Source organism: Emydura macquarii, unplaced genomic scaffold (genome assembly GCF_026122565.2).
Source record: "Emydura macquarii macquarii isolate MOO-44397 ecotype Brisbane River unplaced genomic scaffold, CSIRO-AGI_Emac_v2 contig_374, whole genome shotgun sequence".
Taxonomy (NCBI): Eukaryota; Metazoa; Chordata; order Testudines; family Chelidae; genus Emydura; species Emydura macquarii.
This window is the reverse complement of record NW_027130511.1, coordinates 11,409,221-11,434,288: the sequence shown is the minus strand read 5'-3', so window position 1 is coordinate 11,434,288 and position 25,068 is coordinate 11,409,221. Positions and strand designations below refer to the sequence as shown.

Below are 25,068 nucleotides of genomic sequence, written 5' to 3'. Positions count from 1 at the left end.
GGTCTCTGTGGGAAGCAGAAAGAGAACTGAGTGTACAAGAGTAGAACACCTCTTTCTGTCTGGATGTTTCATGCTATAGTTGCCTGTCTATTGATCTGTGCCCTCAGACCATGATAAAGTATGGAACAATGAAAGCTGCTAGCCAGAGAAGGGAAAAAAGTATGGCACAGAAACAGAATATGAATTCCCGTGCTGGATTTTACCCCAAATAGTACTGCACCAAGCCTGGAGCCAACGTCAACCAGAATCTTTCCTGTCAGGTCAGGTAATACATACTGATAAATAAACTTCAGTTCCATGAGGGAAAAGGAATGAGAAATAAACTCTGGGGAATAAAAGCAGAACAGAACGAAGATGTTACATGGGCAACATTCACCAGTGCAAAATATTCAGCAAGGCATAACCCTACTCAGTCACAGATCTCTCCTTTTACCACATTTTAATTCTTATTTCCTATTCACTGGTGAGCTCCACCAACCATCTGAATCTACAGTGCCCTGTGCTACAACTTAGTGCTTGTCTACATTTGAAACACTACAGCGCACAGCTTAGCGTTGTAGTTGCACCACTGCAACACTTCAGGGCAGATGCCATCTATGCCAATGGGTGGGGCTCTCCCATTGGCACAGGTAATCCACCTCGATGATAGGTGATAGCCAGATAAATGGAAGAATTCTTCTGTCAGTTTAGTGCTGTCTACACCAGGGGTTAGGTCAGCTGGACTAGGTCACCCAGGAGTGTGGATTTTTCACACCCTGAGCAATGAAGCTGGGTCGACCTAACTTTTTAGTGTAGAATGAGCCTTAGTCACTAGATTAATTTAGTTGAATCAGCACCATTCCTCTATTACAGAGAAGTTAACTATCATTATTAGAGCTGGTTGGAAAAATTCAAACAAAATATTTTTTCACTGGAATTTGCTGATTTGTCAAACTCATAATGTTTCATGGAGACAGTTCGATTTTGACAATGTTTGAGGGAATCCAGGCAGCGGTCTGGATGGACCCCTGCCTACTTTCCTGCCAGCTCACTTGCCCAGCTCTTCAGCCCCCTGCTGAGTGCTCCACTCCCCTTTGGGGAGAATTTTGAAATGTTTGGTTTTCATTCTGAATTGGAAGAAAACCAAATTCTGAAACACTGAAATCCTCTGAAAAACAGAATTACCTTTCTCCACACAGCTCTACTAATTATTTACCTTGAAAGTAACTACACATTAATGGCAGTGAATGATTCTGAGTATTACAACTGAACACAGTATCTTAGATCTCAATATAACAACAATACATTTATTCACAAGAAAGTGGGTAAATATTTTAAATCAGAACAGATAGCTTTCAGAACACTGAATGTTACTGCAATAAAGTATTTATCCCTTGCATCTTAAAGGCCCCACTCTGCTTTGGGGTAGCGCAGAGCTGCACCGCACAAAACAGCAGCTCTCAGAGGTACTGTACCTCCTAGTGCTCCTACATAGGAAGATGGAGAAGGGGGCCACTGTACCATTTCTTTGACACTGCTGCATGCCTTCAACAGTCTATAGCCTTGCCTCCTTCCTGCCCCCTTTGTGGCTGGCTAGTGTCACTCATGCAAATATGCAAGTGTGTTTGGCCTAGGTGTTCAAGAGGCTTCTTGTGTTCTCCTCCACGCAGAGAATGGGGAAAAATCTGGCCTGCTGACTATGCCAGTTTGGAAAGACAAAGGCAATATCTATACTACAGACTTCTGGTGAAATAGCTAGGTCAGTCATGGGCGTGAGGATGTGTGATCCTTGACTGATATAGCTATACCAGCAAAAGCCCCTATGTTAGCCACAGTTATACCAGGAAAGCTGTGCTTTTGCCAGTATAGCTTATTTTGCTTTGGGGAGGGAGAGGACTGGAAAAAGTTACATTGGCAAAAATGCAGTTTTACAAGTATAAACTGCTTCCACCCTAGGAACGCTTTGCCGGTATAGCATGCCAGTATAACTGTATTGGTAGAGCACTTCTAGCGTTGACATGGCCAAAGACATCAATCAGCTGGATGGTCTGTTGCTCAGCTGAGCTACGGCATGACTATTTTTAACACATATAAAATAGCTACATCTATTGTGCATTCACACATCAGTCAACATAACTCTTTGGCTTGTGGATTTACAACATGGTGCTTACCTAAAGGTGTGGTCTTGTGTGAGCCACAAACAACACAATAGTTTCTACTCATTTTCCCTTTCTCACATAATGAATCAATACGGTCATCATCATAAAGGAATGCATCAACATGAACTGTCGGCTCTGGCTGCTGAAGTATCTGAAAAAGAGGATGAAATCTAAGAAAATCATAGCCAAATCTCTTAATTCCACTTATACAGTGATTTGTTTTTTTAAACAAAACCTAAAGGTCCAGACTGTGTCCTATGCAATGCATTAGACCTAAATTATGTATCAGGAACCCTGGAACGATGTGGCTTCCCTACTTCCCCACACACTTTCACCCTTCCCTCAAAGTTCAGTCCAACTAGTTCATTGGTATTTGTGTAATTTACGTATTTTATATTAAATTTAATATATATTTCTCCAAAATTTAGAGCTGGTCTAACCAAATTAAGATAAGGTGATTTAAGTCATTCAAACTGACTTGAGAGGGTCCACCCAGTAGGGATTGCAGAGATTGGTTTATTTAAAACCAATTTGGTTAAATAAATGCAATTCCTGTGCATAGACACGGCCTTCAATTTTCAACTGACAAGTAACGGCTTTGTAGAAGTTTGCAAGGGAAAGCGGGAGGTTTGAGCAGCTGAGTAGGGGACAGTTGGGGCTTTTAATATCCAGAGACAACTGAAGGTTATATACTAGGGAAGGGACATTTACAATCCGGGCAAAGGAGGAAGCGACTTACAGGTAGGGAGTGGAGAGCTGAATGCCTCATTACTCACCCCAGAAGCACAGTAGAGTAATTCTGCTTCTCTTACAACTTTAAGTGTCTAAAGAAGTACATCTTCATGTTTAATGTTTCCAAATCAGAAACTCCATTGATTCATGCACATATGATTTTCAAGCAGATGGACATTATTGTGTTTGCCTTTTTATTATTTCAAGAGGGTGTATTCCTCAAGCATCCCCCTACCTCCTCTTTCCTCCCCTCAAAGTCCTGGTGTGCAGTGCCAATCCATTTTTCCAGTTAAGAACTACATGCAGCTGCTTCAGGAATATATTGGCTCCATTCCTGGATTGGACCGAAGAGGTACTTAGGTAGAAAAGATGCTCCTTTTCTCCACCCCCCCAAATACAAAGGAGCTGAGAATCCTGCCTCTTCCAGACCCTAACATCTCAGAAAACAAGGAAGTCAAACTTGTATCTCCTGCATTGTAGTGCCACCACACCACTGACCCTATATTTTCAGTGTTAAGATTATTTCATGTTCGTACTATAATAGTGCCTAAGGGCACCAATCAAGGATCATCATCCCTGGCACTATATCCCATAGCTGGGCTAGCCCCATTGTGCTGGGGACTCTACATACATATAATAAAAGACAGGCCCTGCCCCAAATAACTTACTGAAGCACAGTCAGGTGAAGTGATTTTCCCCAAGGTCACAAAACAAAGCAGTGGCAGAGCTAGTAACAGAACTGAGGTCTCCCAAATCCCAGTTCAATGCCCTAACAAATAGACCGTATTGCCACCAGTATTACTATTACAATCTCTGAGTGAGTGCTGTGGTGCAGCAGAGAGAGACCAGAATGGCAAGCTTACTTTTTGAATAGCTAGATGCTCCGAGTTAAGCATTGCATTAATGGGTAAGCAATTCCGAAGATCTTCAGCAATACTTCTGAGCAAAACATCATTATTACTCAACATGAATTCATCCAAGTCATCTACAAAACAAAATGATTTTAAAACAATTACATGTATGTCATGGGGACTGTAAGTGATGACCAATATAATATAGCTGTAATTTGTAAACAATGCCAGATGTATAGGGTTTTTATTTGAAGCATGGTTTTCCAACCTTTGTTGTTAGTATTTTCAGCCAGAGACAGATTTAAATCCTAATAACTTTGTCTCTTAAAATAAGTATAGAACTTTTTTTAGATTTCAAATTATTTTCATATTTACAAACCTATAACTTACACATGATGACCTATACCCCACCAAAGTGATACTGTTTCAGTTTAAGATATAAAAACATCAAAGATATTTTTGAAGTGTTGGAAAAATGACAAAACTCACAGTTGCTTGAATGCACATAATTGCCAGAAGGACTCTACAAAGAAAGAGAAACCTATCTTTCAAATAAAATACACTAGAGTTCTACTTACGAAAATCAGGGAGAATGAATAGTTCAACTGTTCAATTTACAAAACGTCTTAAGTTAGTGTTTAAAAAGAGAAGTGAAAAAATTAAGAATTTATTTTTTCACTTCCTATTTGTAAATTCTTGTTATTTTTCACATGGAGGCATCTACAAGCATTCTTTCCTGATTTATCCTCCCAACCTCCTCCCTCTAGATCTATAGCCAATTTCCTTCTAACCAGGGAAGACTAGATGAAACTGCCTTTTGGAGCTCCTCTATGCTCCATCCACATTAAGCTCTGACCTAGTTTTAAATTAATAACCCCATCCCCCATTAATTGGCCCCATCCATCGAGGCTTTATCTACACTTAGACTTCTTTCCTCTCAAATAATAACAATTCTTTTCTGCCCCATTTTGTCCGTCTTGTCTATTTAGATTTAGATTGTAAGCCTTTGGGCAGAGACTGTGTTTTACTATGGCCTGGTCTACACTACAGTCTTTTGTCGACCAAAGTCAGCTTTTTGTGCCAAAACAGTGGTGGTGTACACACTGGAATCAACCCTCCACAGACCCAACTCCCTTGATTTTGTGATAAAATAAAAGCACCTTGATGAGAGGTGTAAAGCTTTTAGCACCAGAGTTTTAGCGACAAAGAATCAGTGTAGACATCATGCTTGCTTCTGTCGTAGTAAGTGGTCTCTAAGAAGTGCCCCACAATGTTCACCCTGACCGCTCTGGCCATCAATTTGAACTCCACTGCCCTGCAGCCATCCACCTCTCCCCCTTTAAAGTCCCAGGAATTTGTGAAATTCTACTTCCTGCTTGGTCAGAATGGAGAGCTCACATCGCATCTTCCCAGCTGGCCATGGCGGCTCTACGCACCAAACACTCTCTTGCTTGGAGCACACTAGAGCTTCTGGATTTGATCGGCATTGGGGGAGAGAAGGCCGTGCCATCCCAGCTCCATTCTAGCTGAAGGAATATGGATACATATGGTCAAATTTCTCATTTAATGGCAGAGAAGGGCTATGAATGGGACATGCTGCAGTGCTATGCGAAAATCAAGGAGCTGAGGCAGGGGTACCAAAAGGCTAGGGAGTCAAACTATCGCCCTGGTGCAGAGCCAAAGATCTGCCACTTCTATAAGGAGCTGAAAGCCATCCTCACGAAAACCCCTCCTCCTCTACCAAGAGACCCATGGATACCTCCACGGGCTGAAGGCAGCAGACAACAGACTCAAACCTGATAAAAAAAATCATGGATGAGGAAGTCAAGTTGAAGGACGATGCACAGCAGGGGACCAGGTCATTTGCTGACATGGGGAGCCAAGACCTCTTCTCAACCCCAGAGGGTTCAAGCTAGTTCCAGCCCTCCAGCCCTGGCGTGGAGGATGCAGGAGCGGGGTGCTTGGGTAAGTGATTTTTTTGAGCTGATGCTGCTCGGTTACATGAGGAACCGCTGTCCTTTGCTTTGCTACATTATACAGCTGGTTGAAGAGAGAGAAATGCACAAGAGTAGCTGTGTTTGCATGTGCTTCCCATTCCCCTGTTCAACTAGGCAGTGCAGCGGAAAAGTGTATTAATGCACATTGAGATTTCATGGGAATCCTCCAGAAAGATCTCTAGGAAACTTTCCTGGAGGTACTTGCCAATCTTCTGCCAGAGATTCCTCAGCAGGGCTGCTTTGTTTCTTCACCCATTATAGGAAACTTTCCTGCGCAAATCAGCAATCACTTGTGCAGGGACCAAAGCAGTACACAGGCAAGCAACATAGGGATCCACTTTGATGCTGCTTGCATGGAGGAGATGCACCCTAGCATCCCTGCTTATGCTCAGGAGTGAGATATTGGCTTCTATGGCCCACACCTGTGGAAAATGGTGGCACAATTTGAAACTTTGTCCCTACCTATCTGTATCAAAGTCCAAACAACCACCCTGAATCTTTTCCCCACCTTGAGTGCCTCCTCCTAACGGGCACAGCTCACCATGCCCTGATTGATCATCAAGCTGTGCGCTTGCCAGGGGACAGTGAGAAAGAGGTTTATTTTACAGTAATGCATCACTGCTGTTATTGCACTCACAATAATGCTTCTCTTCATTGTTTATTGTGCTTCTACAGGTGTGCCCTTGAGGGGAAACCCCTCCACACCTGCTGAGTGCCTATGCGTGATAAGAAAATGACCACGGAGAAACAGAGGAGATGTTCCAAGAACTCCTCCAGTCCTCAGAGGTGAAAAAAAAAAAGAAAGAAAGAAGGGTATGGAGACAAACCGTGTCCAAAAATCAGAAAACTGATAGGCAGGAGAGGAAGGAAAACCAAGAGCGAGACATAGCAGGTGATGAGTGCATGATAAAAGCCAGGGAGGCGCAAACAGAGCTGCTAAAATCACTCATAATGCTGCAGATTGAATTCATGCATGCTCGCACCCCATTCCAGCCAATGCAGAACTGCTTTCCATGCCCTCCCTAAACTCCACCCATACATTCCTACCAAACTCCTGGCCCGTCTCGGTATGCCGTTCACTCCATCCCTTCACACAACTTCCAGAATCATAGCTGGACTTACACTCAGCTGTTATAGCTCACGCTGCCCCTCACGGCTTTCTTCCCTCCAGCCCACCTTTTCATGTGTGTTGTGAATAACTTGTATTTAATAAAGACAACTCTGTAAAGAATAAGCAATCTTTATTTGTCTCTTGCACATGGTGGTTGCACCTCACATTGATACACAGTGCAGTCTGGATAGCAGTCATAGCATGGGACAGAGCTGTTTACAAAGACACCTTATTGGTGCTCATTGTCAAAATAGTTCTTCAAGCCCTCCCTGATTCAATGGTCCCCCATTGTGCTCCTCTAATAGCCCTAACATCTGGTTGTTCATAATCAGCCACAAGACGATCAGCCTCTGCACTCCACCCAGGGGGAAACTTTTCACCCTTAGATTCACAAATATTATGAAGCACACAGCAGGCGGATATAATCATGGGAATATTTTCCTCATTTAGGTTTAACTGGCCATACAGGCATCTCCAGCAAGCTTTTAATCTGCCAAGCACACATTCAACAGTCATTCAGCACCTGCTCAACCTGTTATTGAAGCGCTCCTTGCTGCTATCCAGGGTACCTGTATAAGGCTTCATGAGCCATGGCAGTAAAGGGTAGGCTAGGTCCCCCAGGATCACTATGGGCATTTCAACATCCCCCAACTGGAATATTTTGGTCTGTAAAGAAAGTCCCTGCTTGCAGCTTTCTATACAGACCAGTGTTCCTGAAAATGCGTGCATCATGCACCTTCCCTGACCAACCTGCGTTGATGTCAGCGAGATGCCCAGGGTGATCCACAAGCGCCTGCAGTACCATAGAGAAGTACCTCTTTCTATTGATGTGCTCCGTCGCAAGATGGTCCGGAGCCAAAATTGGGATACATGGGCCATCTATCGCCCCGTCACAGTTAGGGAATCCTAACGCTGTGAAGCCATCCACTATTTCACACACATTTCCAAGATTCACAGTCCTTCGTAGCAGAATGCGATTAAAGGCCCTGTACACTTATGATAACACAGCTCCAGTGGTGGACTTCCCGAATCCAAACTGATTAGTGAACAACTGGGAGGAGTCTGGAGTTGCCAGCTTCCACATGGTGATTGCCACACACTTCTTCACCAAGACTGCAGCTCTCATTCTGGTGTCCTTGCACTGAAGGACAGGGGAAAGCTCCGCACAGAATCCCATGAAGATAGCTTTGTGCATTCGAAAGTTCTGCAGCCACTGCTCGTCATCCCAGACCGGCATAATGATGCGATTCCAACACTCGGTGCTTGTTACACACACCCAAAAGCGGTGGTGCACCATGTGTGGATGCTCTGTGTGAATGCAAACAGTAATCCATCGATCTTTGTGTGCATGGCACACAGCAGGTCAGGCACCTTGGATTCCAGTTCCGCTTGGGAGCTCATGATACACTGCATGACCAGCCATGATGTGTTCAGAACACTGACAACAATAGTGGAGAGCAGTACAGGATTCATCCTTTCAGATAGAGATGGTGGGCGCTCAGGAAACTGGAGCCATTGAAAATTTCCATGAAAAGCAGTCAGAAGCCCATGGAATGACAGGACGGAAATCACTGCATCATGGGACGTTGAGCCTGTGCCCATGATGCACTATGATCCTCTCCACCTTCCCACAACCCCTAGCGGCACAAGATGGAGGGTTGCAGAGTGGGATAGCTTCCCATAGTGCATTGCTCTCACTGTCTATGCTACAGTACCAAGTGCGGATGCACTGGCAACACGAGTGCTGTGTGGACAGGCACAAGCATTGTAATTACAGCGCTTTTTGTTCATCGCCGTAACTTGCGTCGACAAAACTTTATAGTGTAGAAAAGCGCTTAGTGTACCTACAGCACCTAACACGGGACCACATTTTTGGTGAGGCTTCTAGGCTCTTCTGTAATAAAACCAAATAATAATTTTTTTCTTGCTATTACTACCACTAGTGGGGGTGCTAGTATAGACAGGTGGTCAGCTGCAGCCACTGTTCAGACCAAGTCTAGAAGACATAATGGTGAGGGCTGTTCCACACTAGTGCTTCCACTGTTTCTATCACTGGTGGAATTGTACCAGTGCCAGCAACAATGGACAACTTTAAGTCTAGTGTAAATACATTCAAAGGCCAGCTAACCTACAGTTTTAGCCTTGAAGTGGTTTTGAGTCATGTTTAAGATTGCTCCAGCAAATATAACTTAAATAAAAGAGTCGCTGTTAATTAGTGCAAGAGATTAACTCTCTCTCTGTACAAAGAGCTCTGAATGTTGCTTCCACAGCACTTCCCAAAACTGAGACCAAGAGCCACTCCCAAGTCTCTCACATTATGCTGCAGAACATTATTAATAGGCCTTTAGGCCAGATGGACTCTCTCTAAGATTTATATATGTTATGAATTATTAGACTCTATCTAAGACTCTAAGAGTCTAAAATCTTAGACTAGACTCTAAGATTTTAAACAGGTTATTAATTATTACTTGTATTGTGGTAATGTCCAAAGGCCCCGATTAAGATTGTAGACCCACTGTGTTAGGCATTGTACAAAGATATGGTCTATGTCCCAAAGAGCTAGCAATCTCATTTGAAACATGATGTACAGTGTGTAACAAATCATAGGATGGAAAGTAAGAGGTGGAGAGGAAGTTAACGGTAGCAACATTAAATGTTGCAAATTACATGGCTAGTGTGCACAACTGAATGGCTCCAGATTTATCTTGAGATTTTATTTTTAGGTTTAAAAATATTATCTGTCTCTCACTGTCCCACACCCCATCCAAAATTAGTTTGGAAATTATTTATAGGCATTATGAAAAAAGTGGGTCTTGAGGAAGGAGAATAGTGGCTTTATTGACCAGTTCAGGGAGGAAGTTCCATTCGTACAGGACAGCACAGAAGATGGTTCAGAAACATTTGTGGGAGAATTGGACAAATGGGTGTTTAAGGCTGACATCATGAGTGAAGCAGACAGGGTGGGAGCAATCTGATAAGAGATAAGAACAGTTGAGGGAGGCAGAAAGTTGTGAAGGGAATTAAAGGTGAAGATGAGAAGTTTGAATCTGATGAGATGGAGGAAGCTGACATGGGGAATTAGAAAAAGGGGTGATATGGTCAGAACAATGGGCAACAAAGATTATCTGAGCCAGCTGCATTTTGTATTGACTGATGGTTGTGGACAATAAGCTCCAACATCTGGCATGTGCTTTTAAACAATACTGTTACTATGTAATAAAGCTCACCCAGCTGCTACACTGACTATTAAGAGTATCAAATTCACATACAAATTTTAACAAAATGCAGAAAGCATGGCTTGCCTGCGGATCTAACAACAACATGTGAATTCAGATCCTGAGCTCCTAGGGTTAGGAGTAAGGTTGAGAAAGTGATCAGTTCCTGCCCTGCCAAGTGATCTCCTTCTGGTCAACAGAAATCGTTAATGGCTCTAGAGGATACTTTCCTTGGGCAGAGAAATGGTTATTGTAATATGGAACTTTTGGAGAGGGGGGAAAGGAGGGACATCCTACTTCCCCAAATCCAGAAAATGGGAAGTCTCTGACTCTCCCCCTCCTCATGTTTTCTTGATTTTTCTGAGTTTATCAAGACTTAAAGAAGAGCTCAAAAGCTTGTGTCTCTAATCAACAGAAGTTGGTCCAACAAAAGATATTACCTCACCCACCTTGTCTCTCCAATACAACTATGACCATATATCAGATATATAGCATCATCAGAGAATCACATTCTTCTGAAACAAGAATAAATGGAAACGTCACCAAACAGTAGAATGGGAGAGGAAAAAATCATGGATGCTCATTAAAATAACTACCAATGGAAGAACAATAAAATAAACACTACCAACTACCCTAAATGTCTTAAGCTATCTGGAACATAATTAGGATCAAATAAATCTTCAACGCAACATTTAACTCTTTCCTAAATTGTTAAGATTAATCAAACCAGCAAAATAAGAATGGTCCTTTTTTAATTTTTTTTTCATATTTTTAAAAGAGCAATCAGTCAGCATAACAGAATTGATTTTGCTGTCCATTTTAATCTGACACAGCTGACTAAGGCAGAGTTTAGCCTCCACCTGTCTAAAGTGAGGGAGAAAAAATTAAATAAATGCTCACACAGGAACACCTAAAGGCCATGAAATAACTTGTCCCAGTGTTGCTAGCCCCATCTCAAAATCTATTCCTGTCAACGATTAAGATAAAAGAAATATTTTCACCAAGCTGGATTCTACAAAAGTCCCTGTAGAAGCAGTGTAGTCCAGTAGACAGGATGTTGACCTGGGACTCAGAAGACCTGGATTCTATTTCTAGCTCTGCCACTGACTCAGTGGGTGACTTTGATCAAGTCACTTCATCTCTCTGTGCTTCTGTTTCCCCTCCCATGCCTTCCATTGCCTATTTAGATTGTAAGATCCCGAAGGCAAGGACTGTCTCTGACTATGGCTTGGTCTACACTTAGCCCAGCGATTTGGCAGCAGTCGACAGGAGTTATGGAAACTACGCAGAAACTTGCATAACTCCCGTCAACTGTCGTGCTTCTCTTCTGCACGCCATCTTCACTGCACTGCGCTGATGGGAACCACGTTCCTGTTGACGCAGCACTACGCCTCTTATGGGGGTGGATTAACAGCGTCGATTACTGGATCGACTGAGCAGGTCTTCACTGACTGCTCAGTCGATCCAGATAAGACAATCTGACGGGGGCGATTTTGCCGGCGTCAGTGTAGATATAGCCTCAGTGTTTGTACAGTGCCCCCTATAATGGGGTCCTGATCTTGTTTCGGGCTTCTAAGAGCTACTGTAATAGAAACAATAATGATATAACATATGACACAGGAACACTCCTTGAAGGTAGTGTGTGTAAACTCAGCACTTTAAATGAATATAACCAAAATCCAGAAGAGCATCCCAAGCTTAATGAATCCAGTAAGACAAACTGCTGAAACAAGTTCTGAAAAGCAGGTACTCAGTTAAAAGTGCTCATCACCAAACAGTGATATATTTTCTGTTAGACACACAAACATTGTGGGGCAAAGAAAAAGATGATTGAACACATTACCTTTGTGGGAGGTCACAAAATGGCAGCTTATTTTAAGTTGCACTTGTTGTGCAATAGTCTGTATTTGCATGTTCGGTCTGTGACTAAACTCAGAATTTGAGAGGTTACCTATTTCATAACTAAGAAATAGTAACTCCTACTTCAATAAGTCAAATGCACAAACCGTACTTATCCATGTATTTCTAAATCACCACTGAATGCAGCATCTAGGTGCCAAATATTAAAAGGTACACTTCCACCTCACCCTGGAACACTATATCAACTCCACCCTTGATAGGGTTGTACTACGTAGGTTTTAAGATCTTCACATGGGATAGTCTATCTCTCCAAGTATCTCGAAACAAGAAATCAAAAAGAACCTCAATACATAGGTACTGTTCTTGTGTCACACTGTTCTTGTGTCACTGGTACTAAATGGTGGGAATGTATAGTACATAATCCAGGCTCTAGTATGTATGTTGATAATATTTTAAAAACAAACCAGGAAGAAATTGCACACAGTTTATGTATTACTTTAAGATGAATCTCAATCAGTTGTGGTTTTTGGCTGGAATGAATATTTACCTCTCTGTATTCCAGAACTGGTTCCGCTGGATGTCCTAAATGTGCATTTATAATTTAATTAACAGTTTAAAAAAAATTAATTGACACCCTGCTGCAGCTCAGCCTTAACATAGCAGATTTAACATTGGCCATATAAAAATCAGAAGCCGCACACTGGATAGATAGCACCTCTGACTGCTGTACCACCAATAAACATTTTGGCAGTACCAGACATTTGACTGTAAAGAGTCATTACAGAATCATAGCTTAGAACAGATCATAAGGCTCATCTAGTCTAACCCCCTGCCAAGGTGCAGGAGTTGTCGTGTCTAAATCATCCAAGACAGACGGTTATCCAGCCTCCTTTTGAAAACATCATATAGCCTCTGAATTACAACAGGAAGTTGCATAGCACTCTGAAAGGAGAGGACTTCATAAAGAGGCAATCTAAGGCCTGGTCTACACTGGCGACTTAGGTCGACTTAAAGTCACTTAAGTTGATTTAATTACACCCGCGTCTACACTGACACCACTGTTAATTCGAATTAAGGTGCCTGTAAAATTGACTTAATAAGACCACCTCTGCACGTGGCGTAGTGCCTAATTCAAATTTGTTAAAATTGATTTAGTGTCAGTGTAGACCCAAAGGAACTTAAATCGAATTAATTGACCTCCGGAATGTATCCCACAATGCCTCATTTTGACCGCTCTGGACAGTTGCGCTGTGCCGCTCAGGGGTCATGCTAGCAGGAAAAGTCCCCTCCCCTCAAGCCCTGGGAAGATTTGAATTTTCATTTCCTGTGCTACCAGCGTGGAGAGAGCTTTGTCACTGTTCTCCACATGGCTACTGCAAGGCCCAAATGCGCTCCAGCATGGAGTTGACCAGAGGTCTTAGACCTCATCGGGCTGTGGAGCGAGGAGTCTGTTCTGGCTCAGCTCAGAGCCAGCAAAAGGAATCTGGACATTTACGGGAAGATATCACAGGGCATGCTGGAGAAGGGACACCAGAGGGACGTTCAGCAGTGCCATGTGAAGATCAAGGAGCAGCGCCAGTCGTATCAGAAAGCCAGGGAAGCTAACAGCCACTCTGGCTCCTCTCCCAAAAAATGCCGGTTCTATGATGAGGTGCACACAATTTTCAGTGGCAATCCCACCACAGTGCCTCCCCGCAGCATTGATACCTCCGCTAGTTCACAGTCCATAATCAATGATGAGGACTCCGTGGATCAAGAGGAGCAGGAAGCTGTGGAGAGCAGGCTGCAGGAGAGCAGGGTGTCAGTTCTCCTATAAAGTCAGGACTTATTCCTGACCCCCAAGCAGTCCAGCGGCACACAGGACAGCACGAATGATCCCAGGGAAGGCACATCTGGTGAGTTTTTTTCCTTATTAGCATTTCTGTCCTTTTACATTGGGTGTGGGGGGCTTGAAGTGGATTTCAGGCGTTTTGGTGACTATACTGTGTGTTTAACCAAAGAACAGTTGATTTATGTGATGAGAAATGCTACGTTTATCATCAGTTGATATCTCAGGGAAAATTTAATGTATGTAATCTGTTATCCTTCGAAAAACTTTTCTGGGGAGGGCTGCCTTGTTCCTCCCTCCACAGTAGGATTCTTCGCTGCAATCAAGGTAGCCAGTATCATGGCGGAACACTTCTGGTACCCCGCTGGGTCCAGCAAATCGGTGTTTTAAGCATAGCCCCCCCACCACGGTATCCGCAGTTCCTTCTCTGTCTTAATTTAAAATATAAGCAGTGATTTCCCCTCACTCCCCCACCAGGCCGTCCGCAGTTCCTCTCTGTAAGGGTTTAAAATACAAACAGAGGAAATCATTTGCTACATTGTATAATGGGATCATTATCTAAATTGTTACATTTGTATCATTTTCTTCACTATGCTAACTGTGACTACATTGTATCATGGGATCATTATCGAAATTGTTACCGTTGTATCATTTTCTTCACTATGCTAACTGTGTCTACCTTATTTTTCTTTCATTCTGTAGACACCTCAGCACTGGACCCACCCTTAAGAAATGCTGCAGACAGACTGTTTCAGATTAGAAAGAGGAAAAAAAAAAAAAAAAGCCAAGATGACATGTTTGCGGAGCTCATGAACGCCTCAGCAGCTGCAGAGACAGAGCAAAGAGCGAGGTGGCTGACCTTGTCACAGAATATGGACATGGACAGGGAGAGTCGCCGAGAAATGATGGAGCATGATTGCAGTATGATTGCAGGAAATGCTGCGAATCATGCGGGATCAGGCAGACATGCACCGGCGGCTTGTTGAGCTTCAGGAGGAGCGGAGACAGGACAGAGTCCGCTGCAGCCCCTCCATAATGCTCCTCAACCGAGGGCTTTGTCGCCCTCCCCCAAGAGGTCTCGGAGGAGATTGTCCAGGCTGCAGTACGTGCTCTCCTCCACCCTGTGGAGGCAAGCAGAAAGCTGCGGCAGCCACACTGACTGCTGGCCAGCAAGCTACCACCCTACCCCTTGAAACAGTGAATGAACCCACCCCTCCACTTCCCCCAAGACTCGAATGTTAAGAAATAAAGTATTGCATCATTCCAAAACGTTTCTTTACTAAATCATATCTTGCTCAGGAGGGATTTGTCAGGCACAGGTATCGAAGGGGGGTGGGTGGGGGACCATCAAAGGCAAACAACATACAGGAACAGAAATCAGTCCTGCATCTCATTGCAGAACCTGGTTTTCAAAGCTTCCCTAATGCAAAGCGCTCCGCGGTTAGCTCTCAGCGTACTGCTGGCATCTGGCTGCTCACAATTGGCGGCCAGTCTTTCTGCCTCCACAGCCCAACCCTGGGGGAACCTTTCCCCCTTCACTTCACACACATTATGAAGAACACAGCAAGCAGATATCACAGAAGGGAGGTACTTATCAGTCATGTCCAGCCTAGTGAGGAGACTCCTCCATCTACCCTTTAAATGCCCAAAGGCACATTCTACAACCATTCTGCAACTGCTTAACCTCTTATTAAAACACTCCTTGTCACTGTCAAGGAGACTGGTGTACGGCTTCATAGCCAAGGGAGCCAGGGGTAAGCAGGATCCCCCAGGATCACTATGGGCATTTCCACATCCCCGATCTGAATTTTTTGGTCAGGGAAGAAAGTGCCTGCCAGCATCTTAGAGAACAGCCCCGAGTTACGAAATACACAAGCGTCATGCACTTCCCAGACCACCCCACATAGATGTCTGTGGATCAGAGGGGTCGTTTCACAAGCCCCTGAAGGACCATGGAAAAGTATCCCTTGCAGTTTATGTACTCGGTCGCTAAGTGTGCAGACGCTAAGATGGGGATGTGCATCCCATCAATGGCCCCCCCGCAGTTTGGGAAGCCCATCGTGGCAAACCCCTCCATTATGTCCTGCACATTTCCCAAAGTCACTAGCCTTCGTAGCAGAAGTCTATTTGTGGCATTGCACACTTGATTCACGGCTATGCTTATTGTAAATTTACCGACTCCAAATTGATTCCCAACCGAGCAGTAACAGTCAGGGGTTGCCAGCTTCCAGAGAGCGATGGTGACTCTCTTCTCCACCATCATAGCTTGTCTCAAGCGAGTGTTCACGCGCTTCAGGGATGGTGCCAGCTCCTAGCACAGTTCGAGGAAAGTTGCCTTTCGCATATGAAAGTTTTGCAGCCACTGATCATCATCCCACAGCTGCATAACGATGCGGTCCCACCAGTCTGTGCTTGTTTTCCTGCACCAGAACCTGCGCTCCATGGACTGCAGAAGACACGTTACAGCCTGCAGCAATCGGGAATTGTTCTGCTCAATGGCTTGTACCAGCGTAGCCTCGGTAGCATCGGTGTTGTCTCTGCTTCACCCTCTTGCTCTATTTCTAAAATAATTGATGGTAAGCCGCGATGTATTTGTCATGCTCACAATTATAGTGCAGAGTTGAGCTGGCTCCATGTCTCTGCAGCAATGGCGATTGTGGGCAGTAAAAAACTGGCGCGAAATACTTTTCCTGTTTGTTTGGGGGGTGGGAAGGGAGGAAGCAGCGTTGCATCCTGGGATGAAGACACTTATCCCAACAGCCACCGTGGCTAGTTGCGCTGTGGAATAGCTACCCACAATGCATTGCTTTCTAATTCGAATTAAGGCTGGCTGGTGTGAACACAAGAGACCAGTGCAAACTGTGTAGTGTGTACACTCTGCTGCAATTTCTAAAAATCGCCTGCTGAAAGTCGAATTAAACAAAGTTGAATTCCGGCGGCAGTGTAGACATAGCCTCAGAGTAATGACAACTGGGTTCTCAGACATATATTCAAGATCACAGAGGAAAAAGCAAATATGCTTTGCAACCACTAACATTTGTATTGCTTAATAATGCAAAGCTAATTTAAACTTTGAATGTGATCTGGTGATACTGAATGTACAAGTTGAAGATAAGGCTGCATCACTCCCCAAAATTAATTTCCCAATGTTACCAATAAGATTTTAGATATGACCTCAGCATGAATAATCTGGTCATTCCTTCTTCCCCTACAAATGCTTCCATTAGGATTACCATCAACTTCCTGGTACATTTTCTAATAGAAGTCAGGTTTATTTAATTAGTTCTTTAGCTCCTTTGATGTGTTGTTTAAATTTACATCTCAGTGACTGAGCTGACAGAAGCTCCATAGTCCAATTTTGAACCAGTCATATTCCTTAAATTTACAAAAAATCATATGACCTAGTTTTCATTGATGACTAACTGTTTATTTCCAGTCCCTATTCTTATGATACCAACCTTTCCTTCTACAGTTTCATTTTCCCAGTGGAAAATTGCAAAGGTAATTTTTCCACTTCCTAAAAATGGTGATTCATCATATTCTTATTCTAAAACTGGTGATACATCAGATCCTATCAGATAATATCCCATCTCAATTTATCAAACAATATTTAAAATAATGGAAAAGATTCACAATACATGCACCATCTTAATGAAGATCTAACCTTCTGTCAATCTGGCTTCTGCTCAAACACTACTCTGCTTGGATAAATCATATTCCTTCAGCTCTGGATAAGGAGCACCATATAGATTTACATACGCAATGATGGGTAAAGCATCATGACGCTTTACTTAGAGAAATTTTTCTTCTCTCCACATGTAGGGTATTGTGCTGATCGCTCCTTTATAGACTGTTTACCTTAATATCATCATATATTCTTCCCACATTGCCTGCTACAGCCTGAACTGCAGGCCACACCCTCAGCTCCCATGTCACAGGATTAGATCCAATGTCATTTAACTGTTTTTAAAATTATTTTGCTAATTTGCAACCAGTGCAAGACAATGTGCAGGGAAAATTTAAATTCAAAGTTAACTGCACTTTAACTTATCCCTGGTAGAGGTTTTATGATGGTGTAATATTCAATAATTAGTTTACATTATACAATTATGTATTCATTATTGGATGTTTTAGGGTACTCAGATCAATTGACCATTTTAGGGGATTTTGACATAGAACTGAGATTTTAAATGAAAATATACAGATGGGAAAGTTTATAAAATTAGTATTTTCTTACTAAGTTACTTACTTCTAAAAAAAAGTTTTATTTCTAATGTATTACACTATTCAACATTTTAGCCCCGGGACTAGGATAAAATATAAAATCATACTAGATCTATTTTCAACAATTTGACAGTATAGGAACAACATATAGTGATAAGGGAATTTTTATAGCTTTATCAGTCTAACTGAGTGGCAAGAATCCACAAACAGACTTTTAAAATCTGTTTATAAAGCTCAAAATACAACAAAATGTTTTTAGTTGCCAGGAAGAAAGGTGGCCTAAGTCTCAGATTTGAAATGTGGACTCCCTGAAGTCACAGGGTCAGTCCTGACAGTGTGAACTCATCCCTCCTTCCTCCTGAGGTTAACTGAAGTACCTCAGAATTTACTGTACGAGAAAGTTTTTTTTAAAGCATGAGTCCTCTAACCTGAGGCCTCACCGTCTCTGTATAAACATTATTATATCCCAAGACACTTTTATAAGAATAGAAGTTTGGAGGGTCAGTTTACACAATGCTCTCAAATCTCTAACTCCAGTGGGTGCCATCACTAATGGCTTGGGGAAATAAATCCTGGTGCATGTTCAGGTCCAAAGTTTACACCACACTTTTAGAGTTCCAGCACCAGATCTGCTATTAGCAGTGCTGTGGTTCTTACACTACGATACATCAGCAATGCTAATTTCATTTACCACTCATGCTCAAATTCTGTGCAGTAATCGATGCATCAGGTTGACAGAGAGCTGACGGTGATTATTTGAGCCCCTGGTGAAACAGGTTGTCTCCCCCTTTTAACACCATCTGGGCATAGTATAAGTGGCCTCTTTCAACTTAAAGACACACAAACACTGAACTCTTTGCCCCAATTTAATGGAATCTTTGCAGCGGGTTCCCAAGTTGGCTTTAATTAGCCTTTAGGTTTTGTCCAAGGTTCCCTGAGCAACATTTCTGGACTTGGCTTCCCAGTATTTTTTTTTTTTTTAAAAAGTACCAATTTCTTGCTGCTATTTCTGAGTTACTGTTTCATTTCTTCAAGTTCTAAAACTGACTGTAATTCAAAGGAAAAGCTGGAATGTAAGTCACCAGAAAATGACGCACATTACACTGTAGTGTGTGGGATGAGGAAGCGGGTTGCGAAACAGTGAGAGCAGTGTTGCTAAGCAGCTGCATGAAGACAGTAGACTATTTCTATCATCATGTGAAAAGACTTAGAACTTCTGTAATTTGCAAGAACTGAAAAAAGTATCACTTATTTTATTCTGTATATGGGCAGAGGAGAAAAATTAACATCTTGAACCTATTTATGTTTCCATAATTACTAAGGAAGATTATTCATGGAAACTGTTAAACCAAGGAACTGTTTAAAGTTTTCTATGTGAGTTCTGAGTTGTTTAGAAATGGCCTTTATTCTAGACAAGATAAAAGTTTCTACTTATTTGATATGCTATAAAGATCTCAAATTACTTTTAACTGATGTGCCAGATAACATTTTGCATATTTAGTATTTTCATAAAAGTCAGAAAACCTAAATAAATTATTTTAAGTGAAAAAAAAACATCAAACTGTCTTAGAAGTGATGCAACATGCTACTGCAGGAGGATCCACCTGCTCAGGTCCTTATCTCAAGCTGCCATGAGCTGCAAACACCCTCAGCTCTGGGGTGTTGATGAGGATGTAAGCTTTAAATTGCTCTGTTGCTCATGTTGGAACCATGCCCAGCTCTCTTCAGCTAGAAGTGTAATTGTTGCAATGCAACATCTTTATGGGAACAGAAATAGGACTGGGATAGGAGTACAGAAAAGAAATGGAGAAACTTGTGTCTCAGATGTCATTTTTCCCTCTTTATTTTACTCCACGGTGGTTGCAATGATCTCTCTTTCACATTTACATTTGAATTGGTTTCCAGCTATTTGGTTCTTTTCTTTTCACCCAACATTGTTCCTCTGCTCCTTTCTCTGCATTTCTAGGAATACTGGGCTTTAAATTCACTGCATGATTGTGGAGACTGGACAACTTTTCAGCATCTCCCATAATACTGGCTACTCTCTGAGTGGGACAACCCCAATTCTAGAGATGTAGTCCATGCTGACCAAGCACCTCAGTTCTGACTCCCTGCAATACTTTGTTCTGTCCCAATCTTAGTGGTTACAGGAGTGCTCAGATATTATAGTAATGGATGTGGTATAAGTACCTAGACAGAGGAATTTTGGGAGAAGAATGTAGTAGGACCTGCCTTCCCTCGCCACTGCCACAATTCCTGCTCAGAGCAGCTCAGAGGTGAGGAGGCACCAAGAATGCTGAGTATTTGGGGCAACACCTGCAGGAGGGGGGCTCAGAAGACCAGCTCTGCTGAGCAACTGCCTCAACTTAATCTCTTCTCAATTCTTTAGGTGAATATGCCAGTACAAGGAAGAAAACGACTCTCCTATTTGTCCACTGCCCCTTAACAAGCTTGGTGTGAGGGAAGAGAATGGCAGAGACATACTAAAGGATATGGCCATCCAAAATAAACCCAGGTGGTGCTAGAAGGAAAAAAAGTGAACTGGTTATTTGTAGGGTGAGAGTTGTATGAGTGTTTCTTCTGACTACCAATTGAATGAGAGTAACTATCACCATTAGACAGGTAATGCTAAGAAATTCAAAAAGTTATCCCTAAAACTTAAAGATGAGCGAATATTGATACTTTTGTTTACTTCCTTGTTTAAAAGCCAGCAACAGTGCTGATGTGAACAGATCTGGAAAGAGTATTAACTTCTGCCTACAGTGACAGGAGGCCAGGTTCTGTAGGTTGTGCATCTCTCCTTCAATCTCTTCTGTGCATTTAAAGTTACTGTATTTCTCCTGTGCCTCTCTGGAAGGTCTAGAGAGTGAAGTCTCAGCTGATGCCATTATGGAGCTAAGAACACAGATGGTTTCCTGTCTCTTTATTGCTTAGCACTGATGCAATATTCATTTGCAATCTTTCAAAACTGCAAAGTACAGTAGTCAAAAGTGAATTCTTACTCCCATATAATTAGATACTCTGCAGTAGTCTTGATACTACTGACAAAGGTTTTCTTGAAGGAGAAAAACATATAGAAAGGAACTTAGCCCTTAAATTTGCTATGTTCTCATGGCATGAGGCTGTCATTTATGAAAGGCAAACTATTTAAACTAGTAATTAGAATCTTAGAATGGGGAGGATTCCTGGATAGACCAAATGAGGACACCCAGTTATTTTGTCCTCCAACTGGTTTATTTCATTGCTCAATCCTGTATTACCAATGCATTCAGTCGATCCTGGCATTTGATCTTCTGCATGTAAACAAAAAATTGAATTGCAATTACAAAACTGTTGCTATCTTAGTTTTGGCTTGCTCCACAAATCATAAATATATATGACTGAAAAGGACCTTGAGGGGTCATCTAGTCTAGTTCCCTGCACTGAGGCAGGATTAAGTATTATCTAGACCATACCTGGCAGGTGTTTGTCTAACCTGTTCTTAATAACCTCCATTCATGGAGATTCCACAACCTCCCTAGGTAATTTGTGCCAGTGCTTAACTATCCTTACAGTTAGAAAGTTTTTTCTAATGTCTAACCTAAATCTCCCTTGTTGCAATTTAAGCTTATCATCTGTTGTCCTGTCCTCAGTGGTTATGGAGAACAATTTATCACCTCCCTCTTTACCACAACTTTTTATGTACTTGGAGACTGTTACCATGACCCCGTCTTCTCTTCTCCAGACTAAAGAAATTCTTTTTTTTTCAATCTTTCCTTGTAAGTCATGTTTTCTAGATCTCTACTCATTTTTGTCAATCTCCTCTGGACTTTCTCCAATTACTGGGGCTTTTTAAAAACAACAGCAATAAAGTACATTAAATTATGAGAGCACAGCCTACCGGATTGTATCAATTATAAAGTAGTTCAAAATCTGGGGCCTGAACTACTTGACAGATTCTCATTATCTTAAGTGCAAAGACATTCAATGGAGGCATTTTGGGGCTCTCATACCATGTCCTGGGACTATTTTGGGACTCAGCAGATCCTACTCTGGCACAGCCTTCCTGTGCAACTTGGGCAAATCACTTAATCTCTGTGCCTTAGTTTCCTACCCCCCCCAATAAAAATAAAAATTGTGAACAAACATACTTTCTTGTTTCATAAGGGTGTTGTAGGGATAAACAGGTTGAAGACTGTGAGGCACTCAGATACTATGGTAATGAGAGTCAGATAGACACAGAGAAGTGCCATTACGCAAAAAGAAAAAAGTCTTTTCTTACATTTTACAGTATCAATAAATCCACCAAATCAAGACAATGGAAAGGGTGGGACTCATATGTAACGGGAGTGTAAATATGAGCACATGCACAAATGAGAAAGGAGATAAACACCAACACTGATGAGCCATGCAATTGATTATCAACCTTGTTAATATACTGGTGTAGTTCTTGTCTCTTCTTACTTATGAAGGTATTTTTCTCTATGTATTGTCTTAGACGAATGATAACTTCAAAAACAGTTATTTGTATTCTTGTAGTGCCTAGGAGCCTCACTCACAGCACAGGACCTTACCGTCCTTCTAAATAAAGGTTTCTTTTTTTAAGGGAACTATACGCCTTTGATTATTAAAAGTATAATAAGTTCCAAAATCCAATTTATTTTTCTCAAATTATCTTTTACATTTCTCTTTATTTACACAAAGCAATTTAAATCAGTTTCACTATTGTTTATAATCACCTTTACTTCTATGGTTGTAGTTTAAATTGAAATAAAAGCATCTGCACAGCTTTTTCACTAAACTGAATTTTAACCCAATTTAAATTGAACAGGTGCATCTCTTGCACATAGACAAGACCTAACGTTTGTAAATGACACCAATGCAAATTGAGTGTTACTAATTCTTGTGATAACCGGGTATTTTTCTTAGGGCCCCAGCTACTGGAATCAAGAGCTTGTGTGGTGATTTCAGCTTTCAGGCATGGAAAAAGGCTGGAAAGAACTTGAAAAAGTCATCAAGGAAGCATTTAACAACCCTCCCCTAATTGCAAAGAAAAGCTTGAACACATGAACCGGCCCCACTGCACCTGGAAGCTCAACGCCCCCCAGCAAAAAACCCTCTACGTATTTTTTTAAAATTCTCATGGTTTTTAAGCCAGTCTTACATTTGGGGGGGGGGGGGGGGTCCGGATTTGCGGTATTTGAACGCTGGAGGGGACCAACGCTGTAGTGTCCCCAGTCTAGGCAAGCCCTACTTTAGTCGACCGACACTTAAAAGGAGAGGGGCACGCGCTGGTGAAGGGCGACACCGCCCGACCCCCAGCGCAGCGCCGAGGCAGCCCAGCCGGGACGCAGCCACGCGACGGGAGGGAAAGGAGGGAACGCGCCCAGCACCTTCGCTGAGTCGGGTGGGGTGAGCCCGCGGGGCCGAGTCATCAACGGGGCCTGGAAGGGGGGGGGAGGGGGTTCGCGCCGCACAGGAGCCACGTGCTGCCCCTGTCGAATTCCCGGGCCCAACGGGCGCAGCAGTGACGCGCGCGCGGCCAGCCACGCCCCGTCTTCAATCTCCGCCCGTCCGGGGCGGGGCGAGCTCATGTGCCCATTAATTGAATTCCCACCAGCCTCGTCTGCACGGCCCCGCCCGGCCGCTGGCGCACAAGGAGGCTCGGAGTCGCTGAGGCTCGAGGAAGAGCCGCGGCCGGCGAGCGCTTCGCTTCGCTTACTGGTCGTTCGCATCCAACGCAGCAGGCGCGGTCGGTCGCCTGCGCGCGTGCCCTTCAGCACAGCCAGCACTGCGCTCCGCGCCCCGGCAAAATCCATCTTCCCTGGCCGACCCTAGACTGATCAGAGCCTAGCCCCCGAGCGCGGCCCGAATGTACCACGCATGTGCGGGGAGGACCGAGGGCCCCGCCTACCAGCGCCACATGTTCTTCCCAATGCGCATGTGCCAGGAGTAGCCCGCCCGTCCCTAAATTCTCCGGATGGACGTTTAGCGCCGAAGCCGCCACAGTGCGCATGTGTAGAGGAATGAAGAAGGCTCCTCCCCTTTTGTTGCGTAGTGGGTCATTTATTTTGTAGGACGGGAGGGAAGGGGGTGTCAGTCTACCCCCCGCCTTCAAAACGCCTCTTTGCGCATGTGCAGATAATAGTGAGTGTGGCAAGCCAGCATGCGTAGAATCCTTGCCTTTTCAGGGAGGAGTCATATGGCCGCTCTGCCCTCAGTGCGCATGTACGTAAAGAATCCCGACGCCTCCCTAGGGTGTGGGGTAGGCGTCGCGCAGGGAAGCCTCCAGTCTTTTAAGGTAGGCTAAGAAGACGCTGCTCCCGGGTTGGCAGGCTGTGTATTGCATTGTGCTGCTTTGAAACCAGAGTGGCCTTTTAGGGGTGAAACACCATCAAGAGAAGAAATGCTGCATACATCTGAGCGCGTCGTCCTAGGGGAAACCCACACATGATCTTATTGACTTGGAGGCAGAGAAACTGAGGAGCGGGTAGATAATGGGTGTTTAACAATTTCCTCTGGGTAGCCAAAGGCATAGTTACCCTGTTTCACAAAAGACTCAATTACAAATTCTAGATGAGGAAGGAGGTTTCTGCTGGTGAAGGCTAAGATCTCTGACTCTGTATATACCCAATTAATATATATGCAGCCAGTAAGGATGATCCATAGTTTTTCCAAAATCTCACTAGAATCAATCATCATAGCAGGAGATTTTATTGCAGTGTTAAACCTTTCTTCAGACAAGTCAGGCTGGCACCAGAGTACTTAATCACATACTACAAACATAAAAGATTATATAAAAGAATTGGGGTTAAAAGTTATATGGTAGTCACAGAACCTGAGTTTTTCTGCCCCCTGTCCCCCCATTTTATATATTCACAAATAAATTTCTTCCTGATGTCTATGAATCTGGTGGACTTGTTGCTTAATAATTAAGTCAACTTCATGGTGATTTCTGATCAAGCATTAGCGATACTCCAATTTTCTCCTCCCATGATTAATCTGACTTGTAAAAGATTGAACTCCTCTCTTTTAAAGATAAACATTCTCAGAATTATGTCAGAGAAGAAATTTTGTTTTTCTTCTAAACAAATGGCACACCAGAAATATCCCAGTCCAGGATTGGATAAACG

General features: G+C 43.1%; 1 protein-coding gene across 3 annotated transcripts in view; it reads right to left on the bottom strand.

Annotated features, from left to right (window-relative positions):
- The window catches only part of LOC137144014 (uncharacterized), a 35,517-nt gene extending 11,660 nt beyond the window's left edge, over positions 1 to 23,857 (bottom strand). For all 3 annotated transcript variants that reach the window (XR_010917310.1, XM_067534105.1, XM_067534117.1), the window contains exons 1-4: positions 23,658 to 23,857; positions 3,734 to 3,855; positions 2,151 to 2,289; positions 204 to 325 (exon numbers count right to left, since the gene is read on the bottom strand). Coding sequence is in view for 2 of the 3 variants with exons in the window: in XM_067534105.1 (XP_067390206.1) it covers positions 204 to 325; positions 2,151 to 2,289; positions 3,734 to 3,855; positions 23,658 to 23,754 (480 nt within the window). In the remaining variant the exon portion in view is untranslated. The remainder of the gene's footprint in view (positions 1 to 203; positions 326 to 2,150; positions 2,290 to 3,733; positions 3,856 to 23,657) is intronic.
- Positions 23,858 to 25,068: the final 1,211 nt, after the last annotated feature.